Source organism: Balaenoptera musculus, chromosome 14, assembly GCF_009873245.2.
Source record: "Balaenoptera musculus isolate JJ_BM4_2016_0621 chromosome 14, mBalMus1.pri.v3, whole genome shotgun sequence".
In the NCBI taxonomy this organism is placed as follows: domain Eukaryota; kingdom Metazoa; phylum Chordata; class Mammalia; order Artiodactyla; family Balaenopteridae; genus Balaenoptera; species Balaenoptera musculus.
The window spans coordinates 40,056,729-40,076,360 of NC_045798.1; the positions used below are offsets into that span (position 1 = coordinate 40,056,729).

The 19,632-nt window shown below is 35.7% G+C and overlaps 1 protein-coding gene across 5 annotated transcripts in view; it reads left to right on the forward strand.

Annotated features, from left to right (window-relative positions):
* The first annotated feature begins 987 nt into the window (after positions 1 to 987).
* The window catches only part of RBBP8 (RB binding protein 8, endonuclease), an 83,742-nt gene continuing 65,097 nt past the window's right edge, over positions 988 to 19,632 (forward strand). For 2 of the 5 annotated variants that reach the window (XM_036874425.1, XM_036874424.1), the window contains exons 1-3: positions 988 to 1,197; positions 3,736 to 3,940; positions 16,281 to 16,323. In XM_036874425.1, the coding sequence (XP_036730320.1) occupies positions 3,832 to 3,940; positions 16,281 to 16,323 (152 nt within the window). In that variant the 5' untranslated portion in view covers positions 988 to 1,197; positions 3,736 to 3,831. The remainder of the gene's footprint in view (positions 1,198 to 3,735; positions 3,941 to 16,280; positions 16,324 to 19,632) is intronic. The other 3 variants (XM_036874426.1, XM_036874428.1, XM_036874423.1) reach the window with 2 other exon arrangements.

The following is a 19,632-nucleotide window of genomic DNA, read 5'->3' on the forward strand; positions in this document are numbered from 1 at the left end:
AGCTCTCTTTTTTAAAGATGCCAACGTTCCTACAGCATTGCTAGGATGGTACAGAAACATCCTGTTATGTCCACTCGCAAGGAGTAAGCTGTGATACTCATCCCTTAAGACCGGGAATGAACGAGAAAATTATTTTACACATTTTATATCTATGATTTCCCAAATACAACTCTACTTTTTAAAGTTTATAATATCCTCTGTCTTCCTCCCAGGTCTTATAAGTATTAAAGAAAAGTACTGAACTGGTTTAAAAAATATTATGATACTGTCTATTCTGTTTATTTTCTTCAACTTCATATATTTAGAATTTCTAACGCTAAAACGCTTCTTTTAAATAGGAAATATAAATAGGAAAATATACTAACAATTTGAATGTTTATAAACGAACAGCCACATAAAACGTTGACTTAAAAAAATTACCTAACAGCATGTTGTTCCAATAAATAATGCGTCACTTCTGATTCCGTCTCATTTCAGGTTCGTCAGAAACTTTCTTTAACCTGTGCAAAATATACATCGTTCATTTTGCTACGCGGCCTCGCCACCCAGTCCCGTCAGGTCGCATCACTAAACTGTAGGTAAGAGCTACCAGCCGGAAAGCTATGTTAGATTGATCTGTATCCCTTCCCTCCTCAGTTAACTTTTACTTTCCATCTGGTACAGGCCGCTCCTACGTGCTTTCCCAGAAACGGGCTTAAGTCAGACACATTGATCACTTCTTAGGAGAACGTAAAGCTCCGCAGACAGAACAGCGTGAGCTTTCTCCAGGCCCTCTCAAAAACGCGGTGGTGCCCGCCAGCTCTCGGAGCCTCTTCTGACGGCTCAAAGGAGGAGCTCCACTCTCCAGTCACCGCCCAACGCGGTGGGACTCAACGCCGACCCAGCTCCTCCGCAGCGGTCGTGAGGGGCGCCACCTCGCTCCGCGGCGGGAGGAGGAAGAGGCGTGACGTCGCGGGAACTCCCACGCGACGTTGCGTGACGTCGCGCGAGGTCCGGGCGGGGCGAGCGGAGCCGGCGGCCCTCGGGCCCTCCCCCAGCGCTGGAAAGCGCGGGCTGCCCCGAGGGGGCGGCTTGGCTGCTGGCGGTTTGGCAGATTAGTGAGGGAACAAGCAGAAAAGCGAACGGCCGTCTCTTCCCCGCTCCAGAGCGTGCTCGCGTTCCTGCTGGGGATTTCGAGAATCTCGAGGCAATCTTGCCGTGAGTAGAAGGAATCTCTTTCCCCGACCCAAAGCGCTGGGTCCTAGCGGGCTATTTCCGGTCTGGAGCTGCCGGCTGACCGAAGGCGTTTGGACCCGGGGTGGGGATGGCTGTATGGCTCTGGGGCTGAATCTGAGGAGTCGGCTGCAGCCGGCCTAAACTCCGCGGGAGGTAGACCGGATTGCGGACGAGCCAGCACTCAGTGCTGTTCCCTAGTCTTCGCACCAGCTGAGAACTTGCCTGCTGGCGCGGGGCCCGCCACGCGCATGCGCCGACCTGCGCCCGGGGTCGCCGCGCGGGCTTCCGGCGCCGGTCGTGCGGTTTGCTGGGGGAGCGCTTTGGCGAGGGCGGACCGCCAGCCCTTCGCGGCGCGGGAGGAGGCTGATGCCTAAGGGTCCTGGGATGGGAGCCACTGGACCTCTGCTCTGCTCGTAAGAGCAGCAGTCAGAGTCCCTATTCAGTTTGTCCAGGGCCCTTGTGTGAACTGAGGAGCGGCTCTTGCCTCACCTAAGAATGTGTGTGGTGTGACAGGAAAGAAATCTTCTCTTGAGCACCTTCAGTGTGGTGGTTTATGGTTTACACTGCAACAGGAAGCATTGAAATGTGTTAAATTTTTGCAAACTGTTGAGCCCAGGATGCAACTTGAGAGGCGAGATGCACATTTTTGAGAAATTATTCGTGCAGCGAATAACGGTTCAATATCAAAAGAAATGCCAGCAAAAAGTGCTAAGCATGCAAAATAGATTGGAAAGGGTTTTAACTTTTGAGTTGATGTGGAATACAATATATTGAATCAAAAACTGGAAAACACTCTGAAATATTCTTGACTTAATAAGCATCTAGACACACAGACGCACACACTGTAAAAGAGCAAGAAAGATGATTGGCATAACACGAGTATCTGAACAGCTTAGTATTGATAAATTGTTATGTGGGGGGAAAAAAACATTTAACCTTTTTATTACCCCTGAAGGTAGATATATTTATTAAAGGAAGCTTATTTTACACTATTGGTTTTAAACTATTTAATACTAAAATATACAATTTTAAATTGTTCATTAAAGTAACTAAAACTTTGTTTTGAACTTTTTGATTAATAAAAATAGTTAACTTTTTTTTGTTTTTTTTTTTTGCTTCTTAGAAGTATTTTGGAGTTCATTGGCATCACAACTTGAGTTGCAGCGGGGACGTGGCCGTAGTAGCCGTGTCCTAGCGATGTGACCTTGGGCGAGTCACTTAGTCTCTTAAGCCTGTTTTCTTCAACTCTAAAATGAAATTAATAATATCAGTAGTAGCTGTTTTATACAATTGTGAAGATTAAATTAAAAGGGAATATAAAACAGCACACTCCACTTAATAAATGGTGGCTTTTATTGACAGTAGTATAGACCCATTGATTTATCTTTTAGAGTTAATACATAGTTGAATACAAGCCTCTTTAGAAATTAAAAATAATTTCCTAATATTATGTAAAATCTAGTACTTGTTCAATTTTCACTGATTATCTTCAAAAAAAGTATAATCACAATTTTTGAAAAGCTTAATAAATGTATTTTTATTTCTGTAGTGCTTTATAGTTTACCAAGTGGCTCTGCACATAATATTGCTCCCTTTAGACATGCCATTGCTTATCTTAGCCTCTTCATCAGAGACCTCAGGAAATGGTTAGTAAAAGACACTTAAATCCATTTGGGCACTTGTTAGCAATGGTAAGGCATTGACTAAGAAGCCGGATGTGAGGGTTAGTAGACTTGTTAATCATTTTATTTTATTTTTTTAGTAGTAGCTAGTTAATGGTTTCAGTTTAAGAACACATATTAAAATATTTATTAATCCACTTGAACTTAATAGCTTGTTGCTTCCTTCAGGGGCTACACAAATAATAAACTTAATCATTCACCTTTATTCTGAGAGACACAAAATAGCTTTACCCATATTTGCCTTGTTTTTAGATGTTTCTGTATTCATAGATCTTGGCTGTGTCTGTATCTTGCTCACTGATTTCATTGTTATGAGAAAGCTGTTCAGATACTCGTGTTATGTCAATCATCTTTCTTGCTCTTTTACAGTCTGTGTGTCTGTGTGTCTAGATGTGAATGCTTATTAAGTCAAGAATATTTCAGAGTGTTTTCCAGTTTTTGGTTCAATATATTGTTGTATTCCATATCAACTCAACAGTTAAAAAAGCAATACATTCTTTTAGAATGTGGAAACAATACTGACCATGAATGATTACAAACCTCTCTATATCATAATCCTTTCAACTTAACATAATGTAGGTAATTACTTCCTCATAGGTGGAATAAGAAAAAATCTGCCTGAAAGTGTAGCTTAACTTAAGGCCAGATAACTGAAATTGGGGCTTTTCTCACCATACTCATCTTTTTTCCTCACTTCCACCCCCTCAAATTCTGAAGTGATTGATCATAGGTAAATAAGGAAAACTTGAAATCAGCTGCCTGGGCTTGAAGTCATACTGATTTCAAATTACACAAAGATAAATGCAGAATTCACTTATGTTGCAATCTGTTGTTTCAGGTATTTGAACTGGCCAAAGACAACTTCAGACCTGTATAATGTAACAGGAAAGGTCAGAAAACATTAGGCAGTAGAAGTGTGAGCATATTAAGTAAGATGAACGTCTCGGGAAGCAGTTGTGGAAGCCCTAGTTCTACAGATGTATCTAATGACTTTAAGGATCTTTGGACAAAACTAAAGGAGTATCATGATAAAGAAGTACAAGGTAATTTTTTTCTGAAATACTTGGTAGCAGTATTCTGCTGAGACTATAATAGTAATAACTAATTTTTATGACAGTTCAAAGATCTCATTTTTAAGGGACCTTTACTATTCCAATTTTGGGAGATTCATTTTTATGGTTGAGTTGTTGCTTTTTGACTACAGACAACTACCACAGAATGTAGCTCTTGCACAGCTTGTAGTTACTTGTGGTAATATGTATGGTGTGGTGGAAGGGGCATAGAAATTGTTGACCGAAGATCTGGATTTGAATTCTAATTTCATTTATGTACTTGCTCTGTGATCTCAGCAAGTTACATAACCTCTAAACTTAATTATCTTCTGTAAAATTATTTGCAGGATTGTTTATTGACATAAAAATACTACCTAAGTCATTCGACAAACCTTCAGAATTTGTGTCTCAGTGCTTAGGTTTGCCACCAAGCCCTGAGACCCAAAAGTAAATGGCAGTTTGCCTTCAAAGAGCCTGCAGTCTGGTAGAGAGAGAGTCATGTGAACAGATAATTAACAGTATAGTGAAATAAGAGCTAAAAGGTTTATATGAAATGCAATGAGCATACAGAGAATTGAGCTGTTGCGGTTAGGTTGAGTATATAAATGTTATATATGATTGTGTTAAAATGTACTATTAAAAGCTAAACTATTAAAGCTAAACTCAAGGTTTGATAGTAAGCCTTAATATACCTATCTAATTCTGTGACTTTCATGTAATACATTTCCCCCATGTGTGGGAAATGCTTCATCTTACATTTGTTTCTTGATTACCTACTGCAACCATAGGTTAATACTACAGTGCTTTATAGTTTTTTCTTTTCCCCTCAGTTGAATAGCTTTCTCTTTTTTTAAAATTGAAGTATAGTTAATTTACAATGTTGTGTTGGTTTCAAGTGTACAGCAAAGTGATTCAGTTACACATATATATACATATATATATTCTTTTTCAGATTCTTTTCCATTATAGGTTATACAAGATGTTGAATATAGTTCCCTGTGCTGTATAGTAGGTCCTTGTTGTTTACCCATTTTATATATAGTAGTGTGTATATGTTAATCCCAAACTCCTAATTTATCTCCCCCACCCCCGCCCCCCAGTCCCCTTTGGTAATCATAAATTTGGTTTCTGTGTCTGTGAGTCTCTTTCTGTTTTGTAAATAAGTTCATTTGTATCATTTTTTTTGGATTCTACATGTAAGTGATATCATATTTGTCTTTGTCTGGCTTACTTCACTTAGTATGATAATCTCTAGGTCCATCCATGTTGTTGCAAATGGCATTATTTCATTCTTTTTATGGCTGAGTAATATTCCATTGTATATATGTGCCACATCTTCTTTATCCATTCATCCGTCAATGGACATTAGGTGCTTCCATGTCTTGGCTATTGTAAATAGTGCTGCTATGAACATTGAGGTGCATGTATCTTTTCAAATAAGAGTTTTCTCCTGATATATGCCCAGGAGTGGGATTGCAGGATCATATGGTAACTCTTTTTAGTTGTTTAAGGAGCCTTCATACTGTTTTCATTTCCCTAATGATTAGTGATGTTAGCTTTTCATGTGCTTATTGGCCATTTGTGTATCTTTGGAGAAATGTCTATTCAAGTTCTTTGCCTGTTTTTTAATCATATTGGGTTTTGTTGTGGTTGAAGTTCTTTGTATATTCTGGATATTAATCTCTTACCTGATATATGGTTTGCAAGTATTTTCTCCCATTCTGTGAGTTGCTTCTTCACTCTGTTAATTGTGTCCTTTGATGCATAGAAGCTTTTAATATTGATATAGTCTAATTTATCTACTTTTTTCTTTTGTTGTCTGTATTTTTGGTATTATATCCAAGAAATCATTGCCAGATCCGTTGCCATTAAGTTTTGCCTTGTGTTTTCTTCTAAGAGTTTTATAGTTTTAGATCTTATGTTTAGGTCCTTGATCCATTATGAGGTGAATTTCGTATATGGTGTAAGGTAAGGGTATAACTTCATTCTTTTGCTGTGGATATCTAGTTTTCCAGCACCATTTGTTGAAAAGACTGTCCTTTCCCCATTGAATGGTCTTGGCACCCTTCTCAAAAACCATTTTTTTGAGAAGGGGGCCAAGGCTCTATTCTAATTGGTCTGTATGTTTGTCTTTGTGCCAGTACCATATTGTTTTGATTATTGTAGCTTTTTATTAAGTTTTGAAATCAGGAAATATGTGACTTCCAACTTTGTTCTTTTTCAAGATTGTCTTGGCTATTCGGAGTCCCTTGAGATTTCATATGAATTTTAGGACATATTTTACTATTTCTGCAAAAAAACATCGTTGGGATTTCAATAGAGATTGCATTGCATCTGTAGATCACTTTGAGTAATGTTGACATCTTAACAATATTAAGTCTTCCAGTCCATGAACATAAGATGTCTTTCCTTTTTTAAATTTCTTTCAGTGATGTTTTGTAGTTTTCATCATACAAGTCTTTCATCTCCTTGGTTAAGCTTATTCCTTATTTTGTATTGGCTGCTCTTGGATGCTATTGTAAATGGGATTTTCTTAATTTCCTCTTCAGAGTGCACGTGGTTAATGTAAAGAAACGCCACTAATTTTTGTGTGTTGCTTTGTGTCCTACAACTTTGCTGAAAGTGTCTATTTCTTTTTTTTTTTTTTTTTTTAAATGGGAATTATTTATTTATTTATGGCTGTGTTGGGTTTTCGTTTCTGTGTGAGGGCTTTCTCTAGTTGCGGCAAGTGGGGGCCACTCTTCATCGCAGTGCGCAGGCCTCTCACTATCGCGGCCTCTCTTGTCGCAGAGCACAGGCTCCAGACGCGCAGGCTCAGTAATTGTGGCTCACGGGCCTAGTTGCTCCGCGGCATGTGGGATCCTCCCAGACCAGGGCTCGAACCCGTGTCCCCTGCATTGGCAGGCAGATTCTCAACCACTGCGCCACCAGGGAAGCCCAAGTGTCTATTTCTTAATTGTAGTTTTTGAATTCTTAGCTGAGAAAAATATTAGAAACTCTTTAATTTTATTATGAAAGGTTGGAGTTCAACTACATCTACTACTTCACTTGCATCTGTTACTGCTCTATTATGCTCATTCTTTGGTAGATTATTCTGATGCATGTTTCCATTAAAGCTCTCTTTCAGCATATTAGGATTGCTGATGCAGTCAGGGTACATTAGTGTTCGGTTAGAAATCCAGGTGTCAATGGAGTTATTATTGTTTTATCCATTTTTTTTTTTAATTTAAACTTTTTTTTCTAAAATTGTGAAAACACAAAATAAACAGCAAAAATCTACCCTCTTCTCCCCACACACAAACAGGTAACCACTTTTATTATCTTTTGTGTGTGTATTCTTCCATTTTTTTTGAATTTAAAGTTTAAGACTTTTTAATTTTAGGAAATATTATACATTTATAAAAGTAAAGAGAATAGCATAATGAACTCCTATTTACCCATCACTCAGCTTCAACCATTATCAGTACACAGCCAACCTTGTTTTACTTATGTTGCATTTGCATCTTTATCCCTCTTTCACTCAGTTATTTTGAACTTTCTGACATAATTTCATCTATAAATACTTCAATATATTCCAGTAGTCTTTTTTAACAAAAAAATGCCATTATTGCACTAACAAAACAAATTCTTTAATGTCATCTTATACCTATTAGATGATTGTGTTCAAATTTCCCCAGTTATCTGAAATGTCTTTTTATAGTTGGTTTGTTCCCATCTGTATCTAGAAGAATTCTCCATGTTGTGTTTGATTAATATATCTATTGATTATTTTCAGTGTAGTTTTAGTTTATATTTCCCTTATGAATGAGGTTAAGCATCTTTGCTTATGCTTGAGGGTGATTTGTATTTCTTTCTCAAGAACTGTTTATATACCTGATTATTCTTTGGTAGTTGGCCTTTTCCCTATCAATTGATAGGAGCTGTTTACATCTGAGGCAGATTAGTTCACTTCAAATATTTGAAAGTTTAGAAATTCAAATTTGTTGTTAGTGATAAGGATCTGATTTTTAAGTGACTGTGCTTGTGGTCATATGTTCAGGGACAAATAGGAGTATTTTACATTAATTCTGCTCTTCATTTGACTACACTGTTTTCCCCCAGAAAATGTAGTGTGAAACAATGAGGAAGTATTCTGAGTTTTAGTATTCACTTGCTTTTCATTCAGTGAGCAGTTATTGAATTATATGCTGGGAATGGTAGCAGTTGCTGAGAATATAACAGTGAAGAAGACACAGTAGGTTTTGGGGGCATTGTATTCATTCTCTTTAGGAAAATATTTATACAGTATAGTTATATAATGAAATGATAGCAAAAATAATCCAGATACAAGATATTCTGTCTTGTATAATGGCTACACTGATAATAACAATGTAATCAGCTACGTGCACTTTTAAAACTGCAAAGGAATAATAACATCTCCCAACTTCTGTTGAAGAGAAGCCATATCTTCCTCTTGGTTTATAATACTGTGACCCCAGCACGTAAGTTTACTAATAGGAATAGTTTCAAGTTTAAACTATTATAGGAGATATACACTATAAAAAAGCTTATTCTTTGTGACCTGGAGGTAAAGCAAATACAATATCTTCAAATGATTTAAATAGGACCAGATGTACTCGAGTTTTTATTAAACATTTAACAGAGAAGAATTAGCATTCTGCCATCTTCAAGTATAAGGTTAAATTCTTTATCCTTCAAATGATTACTTTCCGTTGTCTTATAACAAGACATTAAAATTTTAAGAAGATCATTAAAATTTTATTATGCAGAGTCCCTGTCTTACTCATCTTTCTACCTGCATTTCCATAGGTAAAAGTACTTGGCACATAGTAAGAAATTAGTAAATGGTATCTGAATGAATTGCATAGTTCAGCTGCATCAATGAAACATTTTCTTGAACATAAGTTTTTAAAATCCCATAATATATGAAAATCTCAAAATTTTATATCTCTAAAACCCTGAAATGCTTTACTACCTATTTACTTTAAATTTTCATTTTTAGATGATACTGTAGAAAGTTGAGAAAAGAAAAATAAATCACCATTTTATAGGAATGGCATTTGTTTATTCTTTCCTAGTTTTAAAAGAAATGCATGTAGATTATTGTATTGTTGTGTTCAGTGTACATACTGTTTTATATGTGACTTATTTTTTTTATCACATTAGGATTTTTTAAAATTAATTAATTAATTAATTTATTTATTTATTTATTATAAATTTATTTATTTATTTATTTATTTTTGGCTGTGTTGGGTCTTCGTTTCTGTGCAAGGGCTTTCTCCAGTTGCGGCAAGCGGGGGCCACTCTTCATCGCGGTGCGCGGGCCTCTCTTGTTGCGGAGCACAGGCTCCAGACGCGCAGGCTCAGTAGTTGCGGCTCACGGGCTTAGTTGCTCCGTGGCATGTGGGATCCTCCCAGACCAGGGCTCGAACCCATGTCCCCTGCATTGGCAGGCAGATTCTCAACCACTGCGCCACCAGGGAAGCCCTAATTTATTTATTTATTTATTTATGGCTGTGTTGGGTCTTCGTTTCTGTGCGAGGGCTTTCTCCAGTTGTGGCAAGTGGGGGCTACTGTTCATCGCAGTGCAGGGGCCTCTCACTATCGCGGCCTCTCTTGTTGCGGAGCACAGGCTCCAGACGCGCAGGCTCAGCAATTGTGGCTCACGGGCCTAGTCGCTCTGCGGCATGTGGGATCCTCCCAGACCAGGGCTCGAACCTGTGTCCCCTGGATTGGCAGGCAGGTCCTCAACCACTGCGCCACCAGGGAAGCCCTATGTGACTTATTTTTGTGGTTATTTCATTACTTAACCAAACTGCTTGTTTTTCATAATCTTCATTTTAGAATTTTTAGGCATACCCATTTAAAACTGGGACAGTTTTATTTTTTAGGCTCCTAATTTAACAGGGATAAAGTATTTGGCAGCTTTCTTCCTCATGTTCATTGGTGTTTCAGGGTCTTCAGGAGACCTCTACGATGAGGAAGCATCAAGAAAATAAATAACATATTGTTTGATAAGAACAACATGCCATTCGTCAGATTATAGAACATATAAGACTCACAAATATTACATAATGGATAATTTGTTTTTAAAGTGTGTACTCCTCATGGCCATACTCTTAGCCATCACACTCTTAGGAGCATTAGTTTATATACATGGAAAAACTTTAAGGGAGGAATACAGCAGTTGTGTTGATGATTTTGATTAATATATATGTGCTTTATAAATGGTAGGTATTGGATATATGTTTGAGCTGATGAGAGAAGATAACTTCCAGCATATTATAATATATTGATCAGGCTACTTTTACCAATTTCAAAATCACTTACAGATTCTTCAGTTTTAAGTGATCGCGCATTATTTTTTAAAAATTAGTATGTTATTTAAAAACATTTTGGTTGGGCCCAGGCAAATTTGTTGAAAGGAAGACTTTTTTGACAGTCCCTTGTCAATGTGTTCCAGATAGTTCCATATAAAATTAGATCCTGTGACTCTGTGATAGCATCAAAGACATGCCTAAAGGGTACTTAATTTTTTTTTTTTTTTTAAGTAGAGGATCCACTTGGAGAAACCAGTATAAGAGACTATTTGAAAGACGTCAAACATGGACTTGTCCAGACTTTGCAGGTTTTGAAGTATATATAGGAATCAAAATTCAGTCATTGCTTTTAAAACTTCATGACAGGTTAAAAAAAAAAAAAAAAGGAAAAGAAAAGATACGAAGGTAGTACTTGAGTTACATAATTTTTCTTAGATACGCATAAGAACTTAAATGCATCTGAACTTGTTTGGATACAATTTTTTTTTTTTTTGCTTTTAAAATCCCTTTCAGTATCAGGTTTATTATTAAAAAGCACAGGTAATAAGATGGAATTTAGAATATTTTTCAGAATGTCACCATTTTAATAAATGGTTTTTGTCCATGCTATGGTTTACCATCAACATCTCATCTAGTAGTATTTTCTATATCTGGTAAATAAGGTAATCAATTTCATAGAAAACTAGGCAGATTTTTGAGGACAGAGTTGGAGCCCCATTGAAGAAACGGAAAGTAAAGAGGCTCTAATATGACAGGATAAATATTTTTTGATTCAGTTTTGGATTGCTCCATTTATTTTCTTAGATGTTTCATCAAAAATTCCAAAAAGATAACATTCATATTAAGACTACACAAATTAGCAATGAAAGGAGTTGCAAGTAATTTTGGTCCATAACATCAGTGTCCTACTCATTAAGAAAGGCTAGTCATCAGGAAAATGCAAATCAAAACCACAATGAGATATCACCTCACACCTGTCAGAATGGATATCATCAAAAAGAACACAAATAAGAAATGTTGGCGAGGATGTGAAGAAAAGGGAACCGTCATACACTGTTGGTGGGAATATAAATTGTTGCAGCCTCTGTGGAAAAAAGTATGAAGGTTGCTTAAAAAACTGAAAATAGAACTGCCATATATGACCCAGCCATTGTACTCCTGGGTATATATCCGAAAAAAAACAAAAACACTAATTCGAAAAGATACATGCACCTCAATGTTCATAGCAGCATTATTTGCAATTGCCAAGATATGGAAGCAACCTAAGTGTTCATCAACAGATGAATGGATAAAGATGTGGTGTGTATATGTACTCAGCCATTTAAAAAAAAAAAAAAGAATGGACTACTACTCAGCCATAAAAAAAGAAATTTTGCCATTTGCAGTAACATGGGTGGACGTAGAGGGTATTATGCCAAGTGAAATAGAGAAAGACAAATACTGTATGATGTCACTTATATGTGGAATCTAAAAAAATACAACAAACTAGTAAATATAACAAAAAAGAAGCAGACTCACTCAGACTCAGATACAGAGAACAAACTAGTGGTTATCAGTGGGGAAAGGGAAGTGGGGGGCAATATAGGTAGGAGATTAGGAGGTATAAACTATTAGGTATAAAATAAGCTACAAGGATAGGGACTTCCCCAGCAATCCAGTGGTTAAGACTCCACACTCCCATTGCATGGGGCTTGGGTTCGATCCCTCGTCCGGGAACTGAGATCCCACATGCTGCACAGTGCGGCCAAAAAAAAAAAAAAAGGATATATACAACACGGGAAATATAGCCAATATTTTGTAACAACTATAAATGGAGTGTAACCTTTAAAAATTGGGAATCACTATATTGTACACCTGTAACAATATCAACTATATTGTCAAAAAAAAGAGTACTATCATTAACTCTCACATGTTATTTTCCATTTGTGTTAACATAAATTCGATAACATCCACAAAAAATTAATTTACCCATTTTGAGATAATTAAATCTTAAGAGTAAACTAAGCACACCTTAAATATGGCTGCATCTCATAAAGGCAAGTGTCTTTACTTTGGAGTTGAAATAATTGATTTGGCAGTTACAGAAATACTAGTAGTTGTGTTTTTGGTAGAAGCTTAATTATTTGAGCTATATATAAAGCCACTATTTATCAAGAAAAGTGTTATTAGGCTTACAATTTATAATTCAGAATCATAAATAACTTGTTGTACAGTGACAGTACATACATATATGGTTTGTTCTGGGTAGCGAACAAGAATGAGTAAAAATTAACATAGCAATGATTTTTATTTTGACTATCACAAATTGAATTCTTGGCTTATTTCTGAATTCTTATTTAAAGTTGTTTCTTGTATTATGTGACTACACACATGGGCCCTTAATTGTTTCATTTCTTTCAAAATTCACATACACGTTATAAGGTTAATTGTAGTGCAGCGCTTTTGGTCTTTTGAGCGCTATTTCCTCATTAGGTGTCTCAGGTTGCCAGTGTTACAATCCTAAATACTTTTTTGAACAGACTACCTGTTCGTACAGGAGCTGCATTGTTGTGTAGCCTCATTCCTTCCGATGGGTGTGGAGCAGGATTAAAGCACACTTTATAGGGGTTCTAATTGTGGATGCCTAATTGACTTGATGAATGGCAAATGCTAAAATTTAAACACACATACATACACATACACACATAAACCTGTTTCAGGGCTGATCTGCATGACAGAACAAATGCCTCACAGGTGTTGAATGCTTACAAGATAAAAGAGTAGTCTTTACATATTTCCCAAGAATTTTCTTTTGAAGTTTATAAGGATTTTCTATCTCATTGTTTCTTTTCTTAAAATGGTTTATGGCAATAATCCATTTCATCTTGGGTGCACTTTTCACTTCTAAAGGCAGACCTGAGTTTTAGAGTCGGCCAAAATTAAAAAACAAGAAAATCTAACAGCAAGTAAATTTTCACACACTTTGGGAAGGGTAAAAGAGAGTGAAAAACTGCTGACTCTAGTCTTTGGCCTAGTAGGGTCACAAGTTCTTTTCTTAATTCTTCAAGAATGATTTGATGCTTTACTAAGTACTTTAAAGGTCTTGTGAGTTTGTCATCATTACCTGAAAAAGAAGGAAGCTTCTCCAGCTACGAACTTGACAGATGGAAAAGATTTTTTTAAAAATCAAAAGATCACACCAGTTTTTAACAGTGAAAAAATGTTTCCCTTTATTATAATAATTTGTATTTTAACAGTATTCCAACTCTTTTTTTTTTTTAATTTTATTTATTTATTTATTTATTTTTGGTTGTGTTGGGTCTTCGTTTCTGTGCGAGGGCTTTCTCTAGTTGTGGCAAGTGGGGGCCACTCTTCATCGCGGTGCGCGGGCCTCTCACTGTCGTGGCCTCTCTTGTTGCGGAGCACAGGCTCCAGACGCGCAGGCTCAGTAATTGTGGCTCACGGGCTTAGTTACTCCGTGGCATGTGGGATCTTCCCAGACCAGGGCTTGAACCTGTGTCCCCTGCATTGGCAGGCAGATTCTCAACCACTGCGCCACCAGGGAAGCCCTATTCCAACTCTTAGGGCAAATATTTTTACATAATTTTTTTTTTAGTTTTCATTTGAGCTTATTGTAGATTCACACTGTAGTATATACCCTTTACCCAGTTCACCCCAGTGGTAACATCTTGTATAACTATAGTATAATAGTACAACTTAGAAATTGACATTGATACAATCTATCAATCTTATTTAGATTCTGTTACTTTTACATGCCCTCATTTGTGTGTGTGTTTTAGTTCACTAACATGTGTTGATCCCTGTGACTACCAAGGGTCCTTAAAGCTACTCTTTTAAGTCCCCAACCACCTTCCTCCCACCTCAACCCCTCCAGCTTCTGGCCACCCATAATCTGGTCTCCATCTCTATAATTTTGTCATTTTAAGAATGTTATGTATGTGGAATCACATAGGGTGTACTTTTTGGGTTGGCTTTTTTTTCCAACTTAGCATAATTCCCTTGTAGTCCATCCAGGTTGTTGCATATTTTAATACTTCTTTTCTTTTTATTGCTGAGTAGTACATGTGGTACAAGGATGTACCACAGTTTTGTTTCATTTTGTTTTTTTTAACAGTTCACTCATTGAAGGATGTTTGGGTTGTTTCTGTTTTTGGCTGTTATGAATAAAGCTGCTGTGAACATTTGATTACAGGTTTATTCATAACATTTTATTTATTCAAATTATAGGCCATAGAAATGAGGGTAAATGTATCATATCAGTTGGACATTTCCTAGAGGTGAAATTTGAGATATAGGGCAAAAGTATAACTAAAAAATTCTCCAGGGCCTTTATTTTTCTATAATAACTGGATTTCCTGGCATTAAATCCTTACCTCTTGGGCAATAAGAAAAGGTGACTTCCCATTAGTATCTATATGACTTTTAATTTCATCCCTAGTCAGCACCATGGAGGGGGAGATTGTGGAGAAATGTATAGGTCTGTTTTCTAAAACTCTTACTTAGCTAAATGATGTTGTTCAGACAGATAATGAAAAATCCTGTTCTTAGAAGTGACAAATTTATTAATGTTTCTATACAAATTATATGGAAAGCTTTTCTAAATGTATAACTTACTAGAAGCCATAAACTACCAAAGACAGTCAATCTTTAATTTTTCATAAATTAGTTAACTAATAACCATTTATTGGGGATTAACTATGCCCCAAATAAAAGAAATTCTTAAGTAGATATAGAATTTTTAAACTTTCTAGGCACTATTTTTAAAAGTGAATATAATATCCACAAGTGGGAAGATTGTAGAATAGTAAAAAGATTGGTTTAGGAATCTGAAAATGTAAACACAGAAGTTTTTCCCCCCTTTTAATAATCACATTGCAGAAAATAGCATAGAGAAAATAGAGAACCAAATAGTTTAGTGTTGCTAAATAGACTTATTCTTTTTTACTTAATGATTTTAATAGCTGTGTATTATTCTGTCTAGTGGTTACATCATATTTTACTTAAACTCGTCCCTATTTTAAGCATTTTATATTTCAATACATTGTTCAATATTCTTTGTGACTATCAGTTTCTCTGTAGTTTGGATTATATTCTTAGGTTAGAATCCAAGATGTGGGATATTGATGAAAAAGAGTCCCATTATATATCACTAACTTGCTTTCCAAAAGAACTGTGCTAATTTATAATACCTCCTGCAAAGCATGGCAGTGTAGTTTTACAACACTTTTATCAACACTGGGTATTAAAATTTTTATAATTTTGCTAAGTAATTTTTTGGGTTTGGATTTATATTGCTAGTGGTGTTGGATGTATTTTCATGTTTGTTTAATGGTGGGTTTTCTCCTTTTAATTATTGTTTGTGAGACTGAGGAATGTCACTCTTATTTTGTTCATATCCTCTCTTGCAGTCTCAATGCTCATCAGCCTGCTTTCTTAACAATAATTACCCAAGTCCCATAGGCAGTGGTCTTCTATTTTGTATCAGACGCAATTAAAATTAAAAATACATATAACACATGTAATACATATCTTGAGCTAAAAACAGTAGTGCCTTATGTTAAGTACTTTTTTGTAAGCAGTTGTGTTCCTAGTCCAGGACTTCCTGACACAATCTATTTTAATCCCAGAAGATTTGAGCCTACATAAGCACTATTGCTGTTAGCAGAATACATAGGCTATGCCAGAACATAAACCTTCATTTATAGTGAACTTCTAGTTATATGCTTGCCCATGCTATTAGGAAGTAACTCACTTTAGGTGGAGAAAATTTCATTCTATTTGGCTGTCATACAATAGACTAAGAGCAATAATGTTGCAAATACTCTTTTGTGACCTAAGGGTGCAAGTGAGGGAAATACACTCTTCAAACTAATGGAACCTGGCTCATTGTTCAGAGGCCAGGCTCAAGTAACTTAATAGTGTAGCATTAGATTCATAAAGAAACTTAGATTAACTGCTTTCGAAATGATAAAATGTATAAATAAAATACTGAGGATTTTTTTCTTTTTCAGGTTTACAAGTAAAAGTAACCAAACTGAAAAAGGAACGAATTTTGTAAGTATCAGCATATATAACACTGATGTCTTATTTATAAAGTAATTGATATTGATGTCCTATTTGAATTCAATGTTTTATTTATAAGGAAGTTAGCTTTACTTAGTGTGGACCTTGTGTAGTTGACAGCGAGTTATTCAAAATTCTAAAGGAAAAAGAATAATTTTGAGTATAACCTTAGTTAATATTTGCATATATTTATATTTTAACATAATTTTAATATGTGTATAATCTTTTTCCTTAAAATATTTATTAAGATGGAAACTGATCTATAAATCATTTTGATCTGTTAGTGGCATTTTTTTCTCAACTATGATTAATACCTGGAATTTAAGATGCTACAAGATGGGGAGCAGGATAAGTCTGGGATTTCTAACTCATATAAGAAATGGGAACTAAATGGATATTCTGAGACCCCTTTTAACATTTGAAATTACCAGCAGTTCCCCTGAATTGTTTTGGTTATTAAGCCCAGAATCAGATCTGATTTTCTAAGTCAGGAGCAGATTTTACTCGTGGTTCTTTAGACCTTCTGCATTCAGGAATCTGAAACAGACAGCATAATAGAGTATTATTACTCATAACAAAAATTAATATCATTGTGACTAATAATAATTGCATTTGCTTTACAGTATATACCAATAGGTCTCAGTTCCTTCATATTCCTAAAGCTTCCAAGACTGTAACCAGAAGCTGGAGTTACCAGCCACTCATCAAAACACACCTCACTATTTTTTCTATTATAATCTGAAAACAGAAATTGTGAAGTTTTCCATTACACCTGTAAAGTCATGTTTGGAAGATGACCTAGATACAGAAATGAGAAATCATAAATTTTTAAAACAGTTTTTTTGAAGAATAATTTTATGATTCTTAATTACTGACACTTTCAAATGCTTTGCATGTTGAAAAGGTACCTGTTCCTACCTTAAAGGTGTCATTTAAACATTTAAGTTTAGGATGTATATCTTATTAGTTGATCATATTTTCTTACTGTGAGACCAAAAAAACACCAGAAGTGACTTTTATGGTAAAGATGTATCCTTTCACAGAGAAGGCCCAAAGTAGGGAGATTCTAGGACTGGTTATCACTTATTTCTATCTTTCTTCTCTGCCATCTTTAGTGTTCAGACTTGCCCTGTTAGTCTTGACTCACTGCAGTATGGCAAGCTGGCTGTCATCATTCTAGTTATCACTTGCACAACATCTTTGTGTCCTTTTATTTTTACTAATTATAAAAGTTTGTCAGAAGCAGCCCCCAGCAGACTTCCTCTAACTCATTGATGATGTTCATTCCTAAATAATAACTGGCAAAGAGAATTGAATTAACATGATTGGCTTACACTAATTCTGACACTACTTTATATGTATTCTAGGATTAAGTGAATAAGTAAATATATTGTTGATAAGGAGGCTTTTCCTCAGTGGTGAAATTTTTTTTGAGTGGTTTGAGATTAAAAATTATGAAATACACTTATTCATTCTGTTGTTTTCATCTTCACCTTTGTTTATAGCCCAGCTAGTGATGGTTGCTACAAGCATTGTTAATCAGCAGATGAGTATGTACTATCAGTGACTTGGTATGCTCATTTAACACATACCACACTAAATAGCTAATTACTGTTTGTTGGAGTTATTCTACAAATCTCCTCTTTTATATATAATAATACTGTATAGGAATTCTTGTTCCCTCTTACCATTATAATACCCAAAGTATAATATTTTGGAGTTGATCAGTAGTTAGACAGTGAGCTCTTTATATTGTACCTTGGTTCAGTGTAGGAAGTAGATGACCTTGTAAATCCTAGATTAACAACCATTGATTAGAATGACATCCTTTAGAATCAAAATGTTGGTCAGTTTTTAGAAACATTGTGTTTGCTATTTGATTTTACATTTTAAACTACATTCACTAAATGTTTTTGAAGGAGTTTAGTTTTATTAAAAATGGATTCTTCTTGTAGACCTAGTAATTTTATTTTCTAAAATGTTACTATTTTAAATGATAGATTTATAGCTATAAAATAATATTTCCTCTTAGCTAGAATCAGAATCATTTCCCTGCAGATTGAATGATTAGACATAGTTAGAAATGATCTAGGGCCTTCCTGGTGATCCAGTGGTTAAGAATCCGCCTTCCAATGCAGGGGACGCGGGTTCGATCCCTGGTCGGGGAACTAAGATCCCACATGCCGTGGGGCAACTAAGTTCGTGCACCGCAGCTACTGAGCCCACACACCACAACTAGAGAGCCCACATGCCACAACTAAGACCCAATGCAGCCAAAAATAATAAAAATAAATAAAAAATTTTTTAAAAGATCTAGATTTGCTTATAACAAACGTACTTTTTTTAACTGAGACTTTTTATACAAAATGTATTTCTCCATACCTCTAACCAAACAACTGCATGAAAAACCTTCTTTAATTCGTAAATGACTGTTGAATATTACTTTCTCAAAGATCACGTAAAACATTTCTGAATCTTAAAGAATGGAAACACAGCTGGTTGGTTGTTCAGTAGGTGATAATAATGGTTTACTTCACTGTATAGTTCTCAGTCATTTGATCCTCTTAGCAACCTTTTAATATATATTGTAATTACTCTGTACCTGCCTACCTTAGGTAGCTTGGGGTTACGCATTTTGGAAGCATGGCTAAGTAACTAAATCTCCTGAGTAATCAGAGAATTAAAGGGATGCTTTATTTTGTAGAGGATAGGTCATTGCATTGTGGGACCAGGAACTCGGATTTGCCTGTATGACCATAACTCTCCTTTCCAAGTATATTTTATGATAGACAGTCAGGGTACAGTAACAGGAGGTCTGGTCTCCATATTGTTAGAATAGTTTTATTTGTGAGATATCTCAGTCCTAGGGATTCCCACCTGGAAGAAGCAATTAGAAAAGAAATCAATAACTGTACTATATTTGTCTATCACTTAATTGCTTCAGACCTGTGTTTTGATGATAGTTGTCTCTGCACATGACTAATGCTCCACTTTTACACAGGTTCATTTACAGAATTACACATGTATCAATAGAAATGTTGACTGTTGAATTTTTGTTGAATACTCCCAAAATAGGATGAGTGAAAACCTACTGCTGCTTCTGAATTAAATACATTTTCTAGAAGTATTAGAAAATTTTTTTATTATTAGCTTCAGCTATCTATTACTTCCAAAATTTCATATATATATGCACATGCTACCAGAACAATATTTGTTGTATAGCAGGAGGCCACTCTTAGATGTATTGGCTTTTCATTCAATATCAAATATTCAATCAGTATATAAGAAGTACCCTCGTAT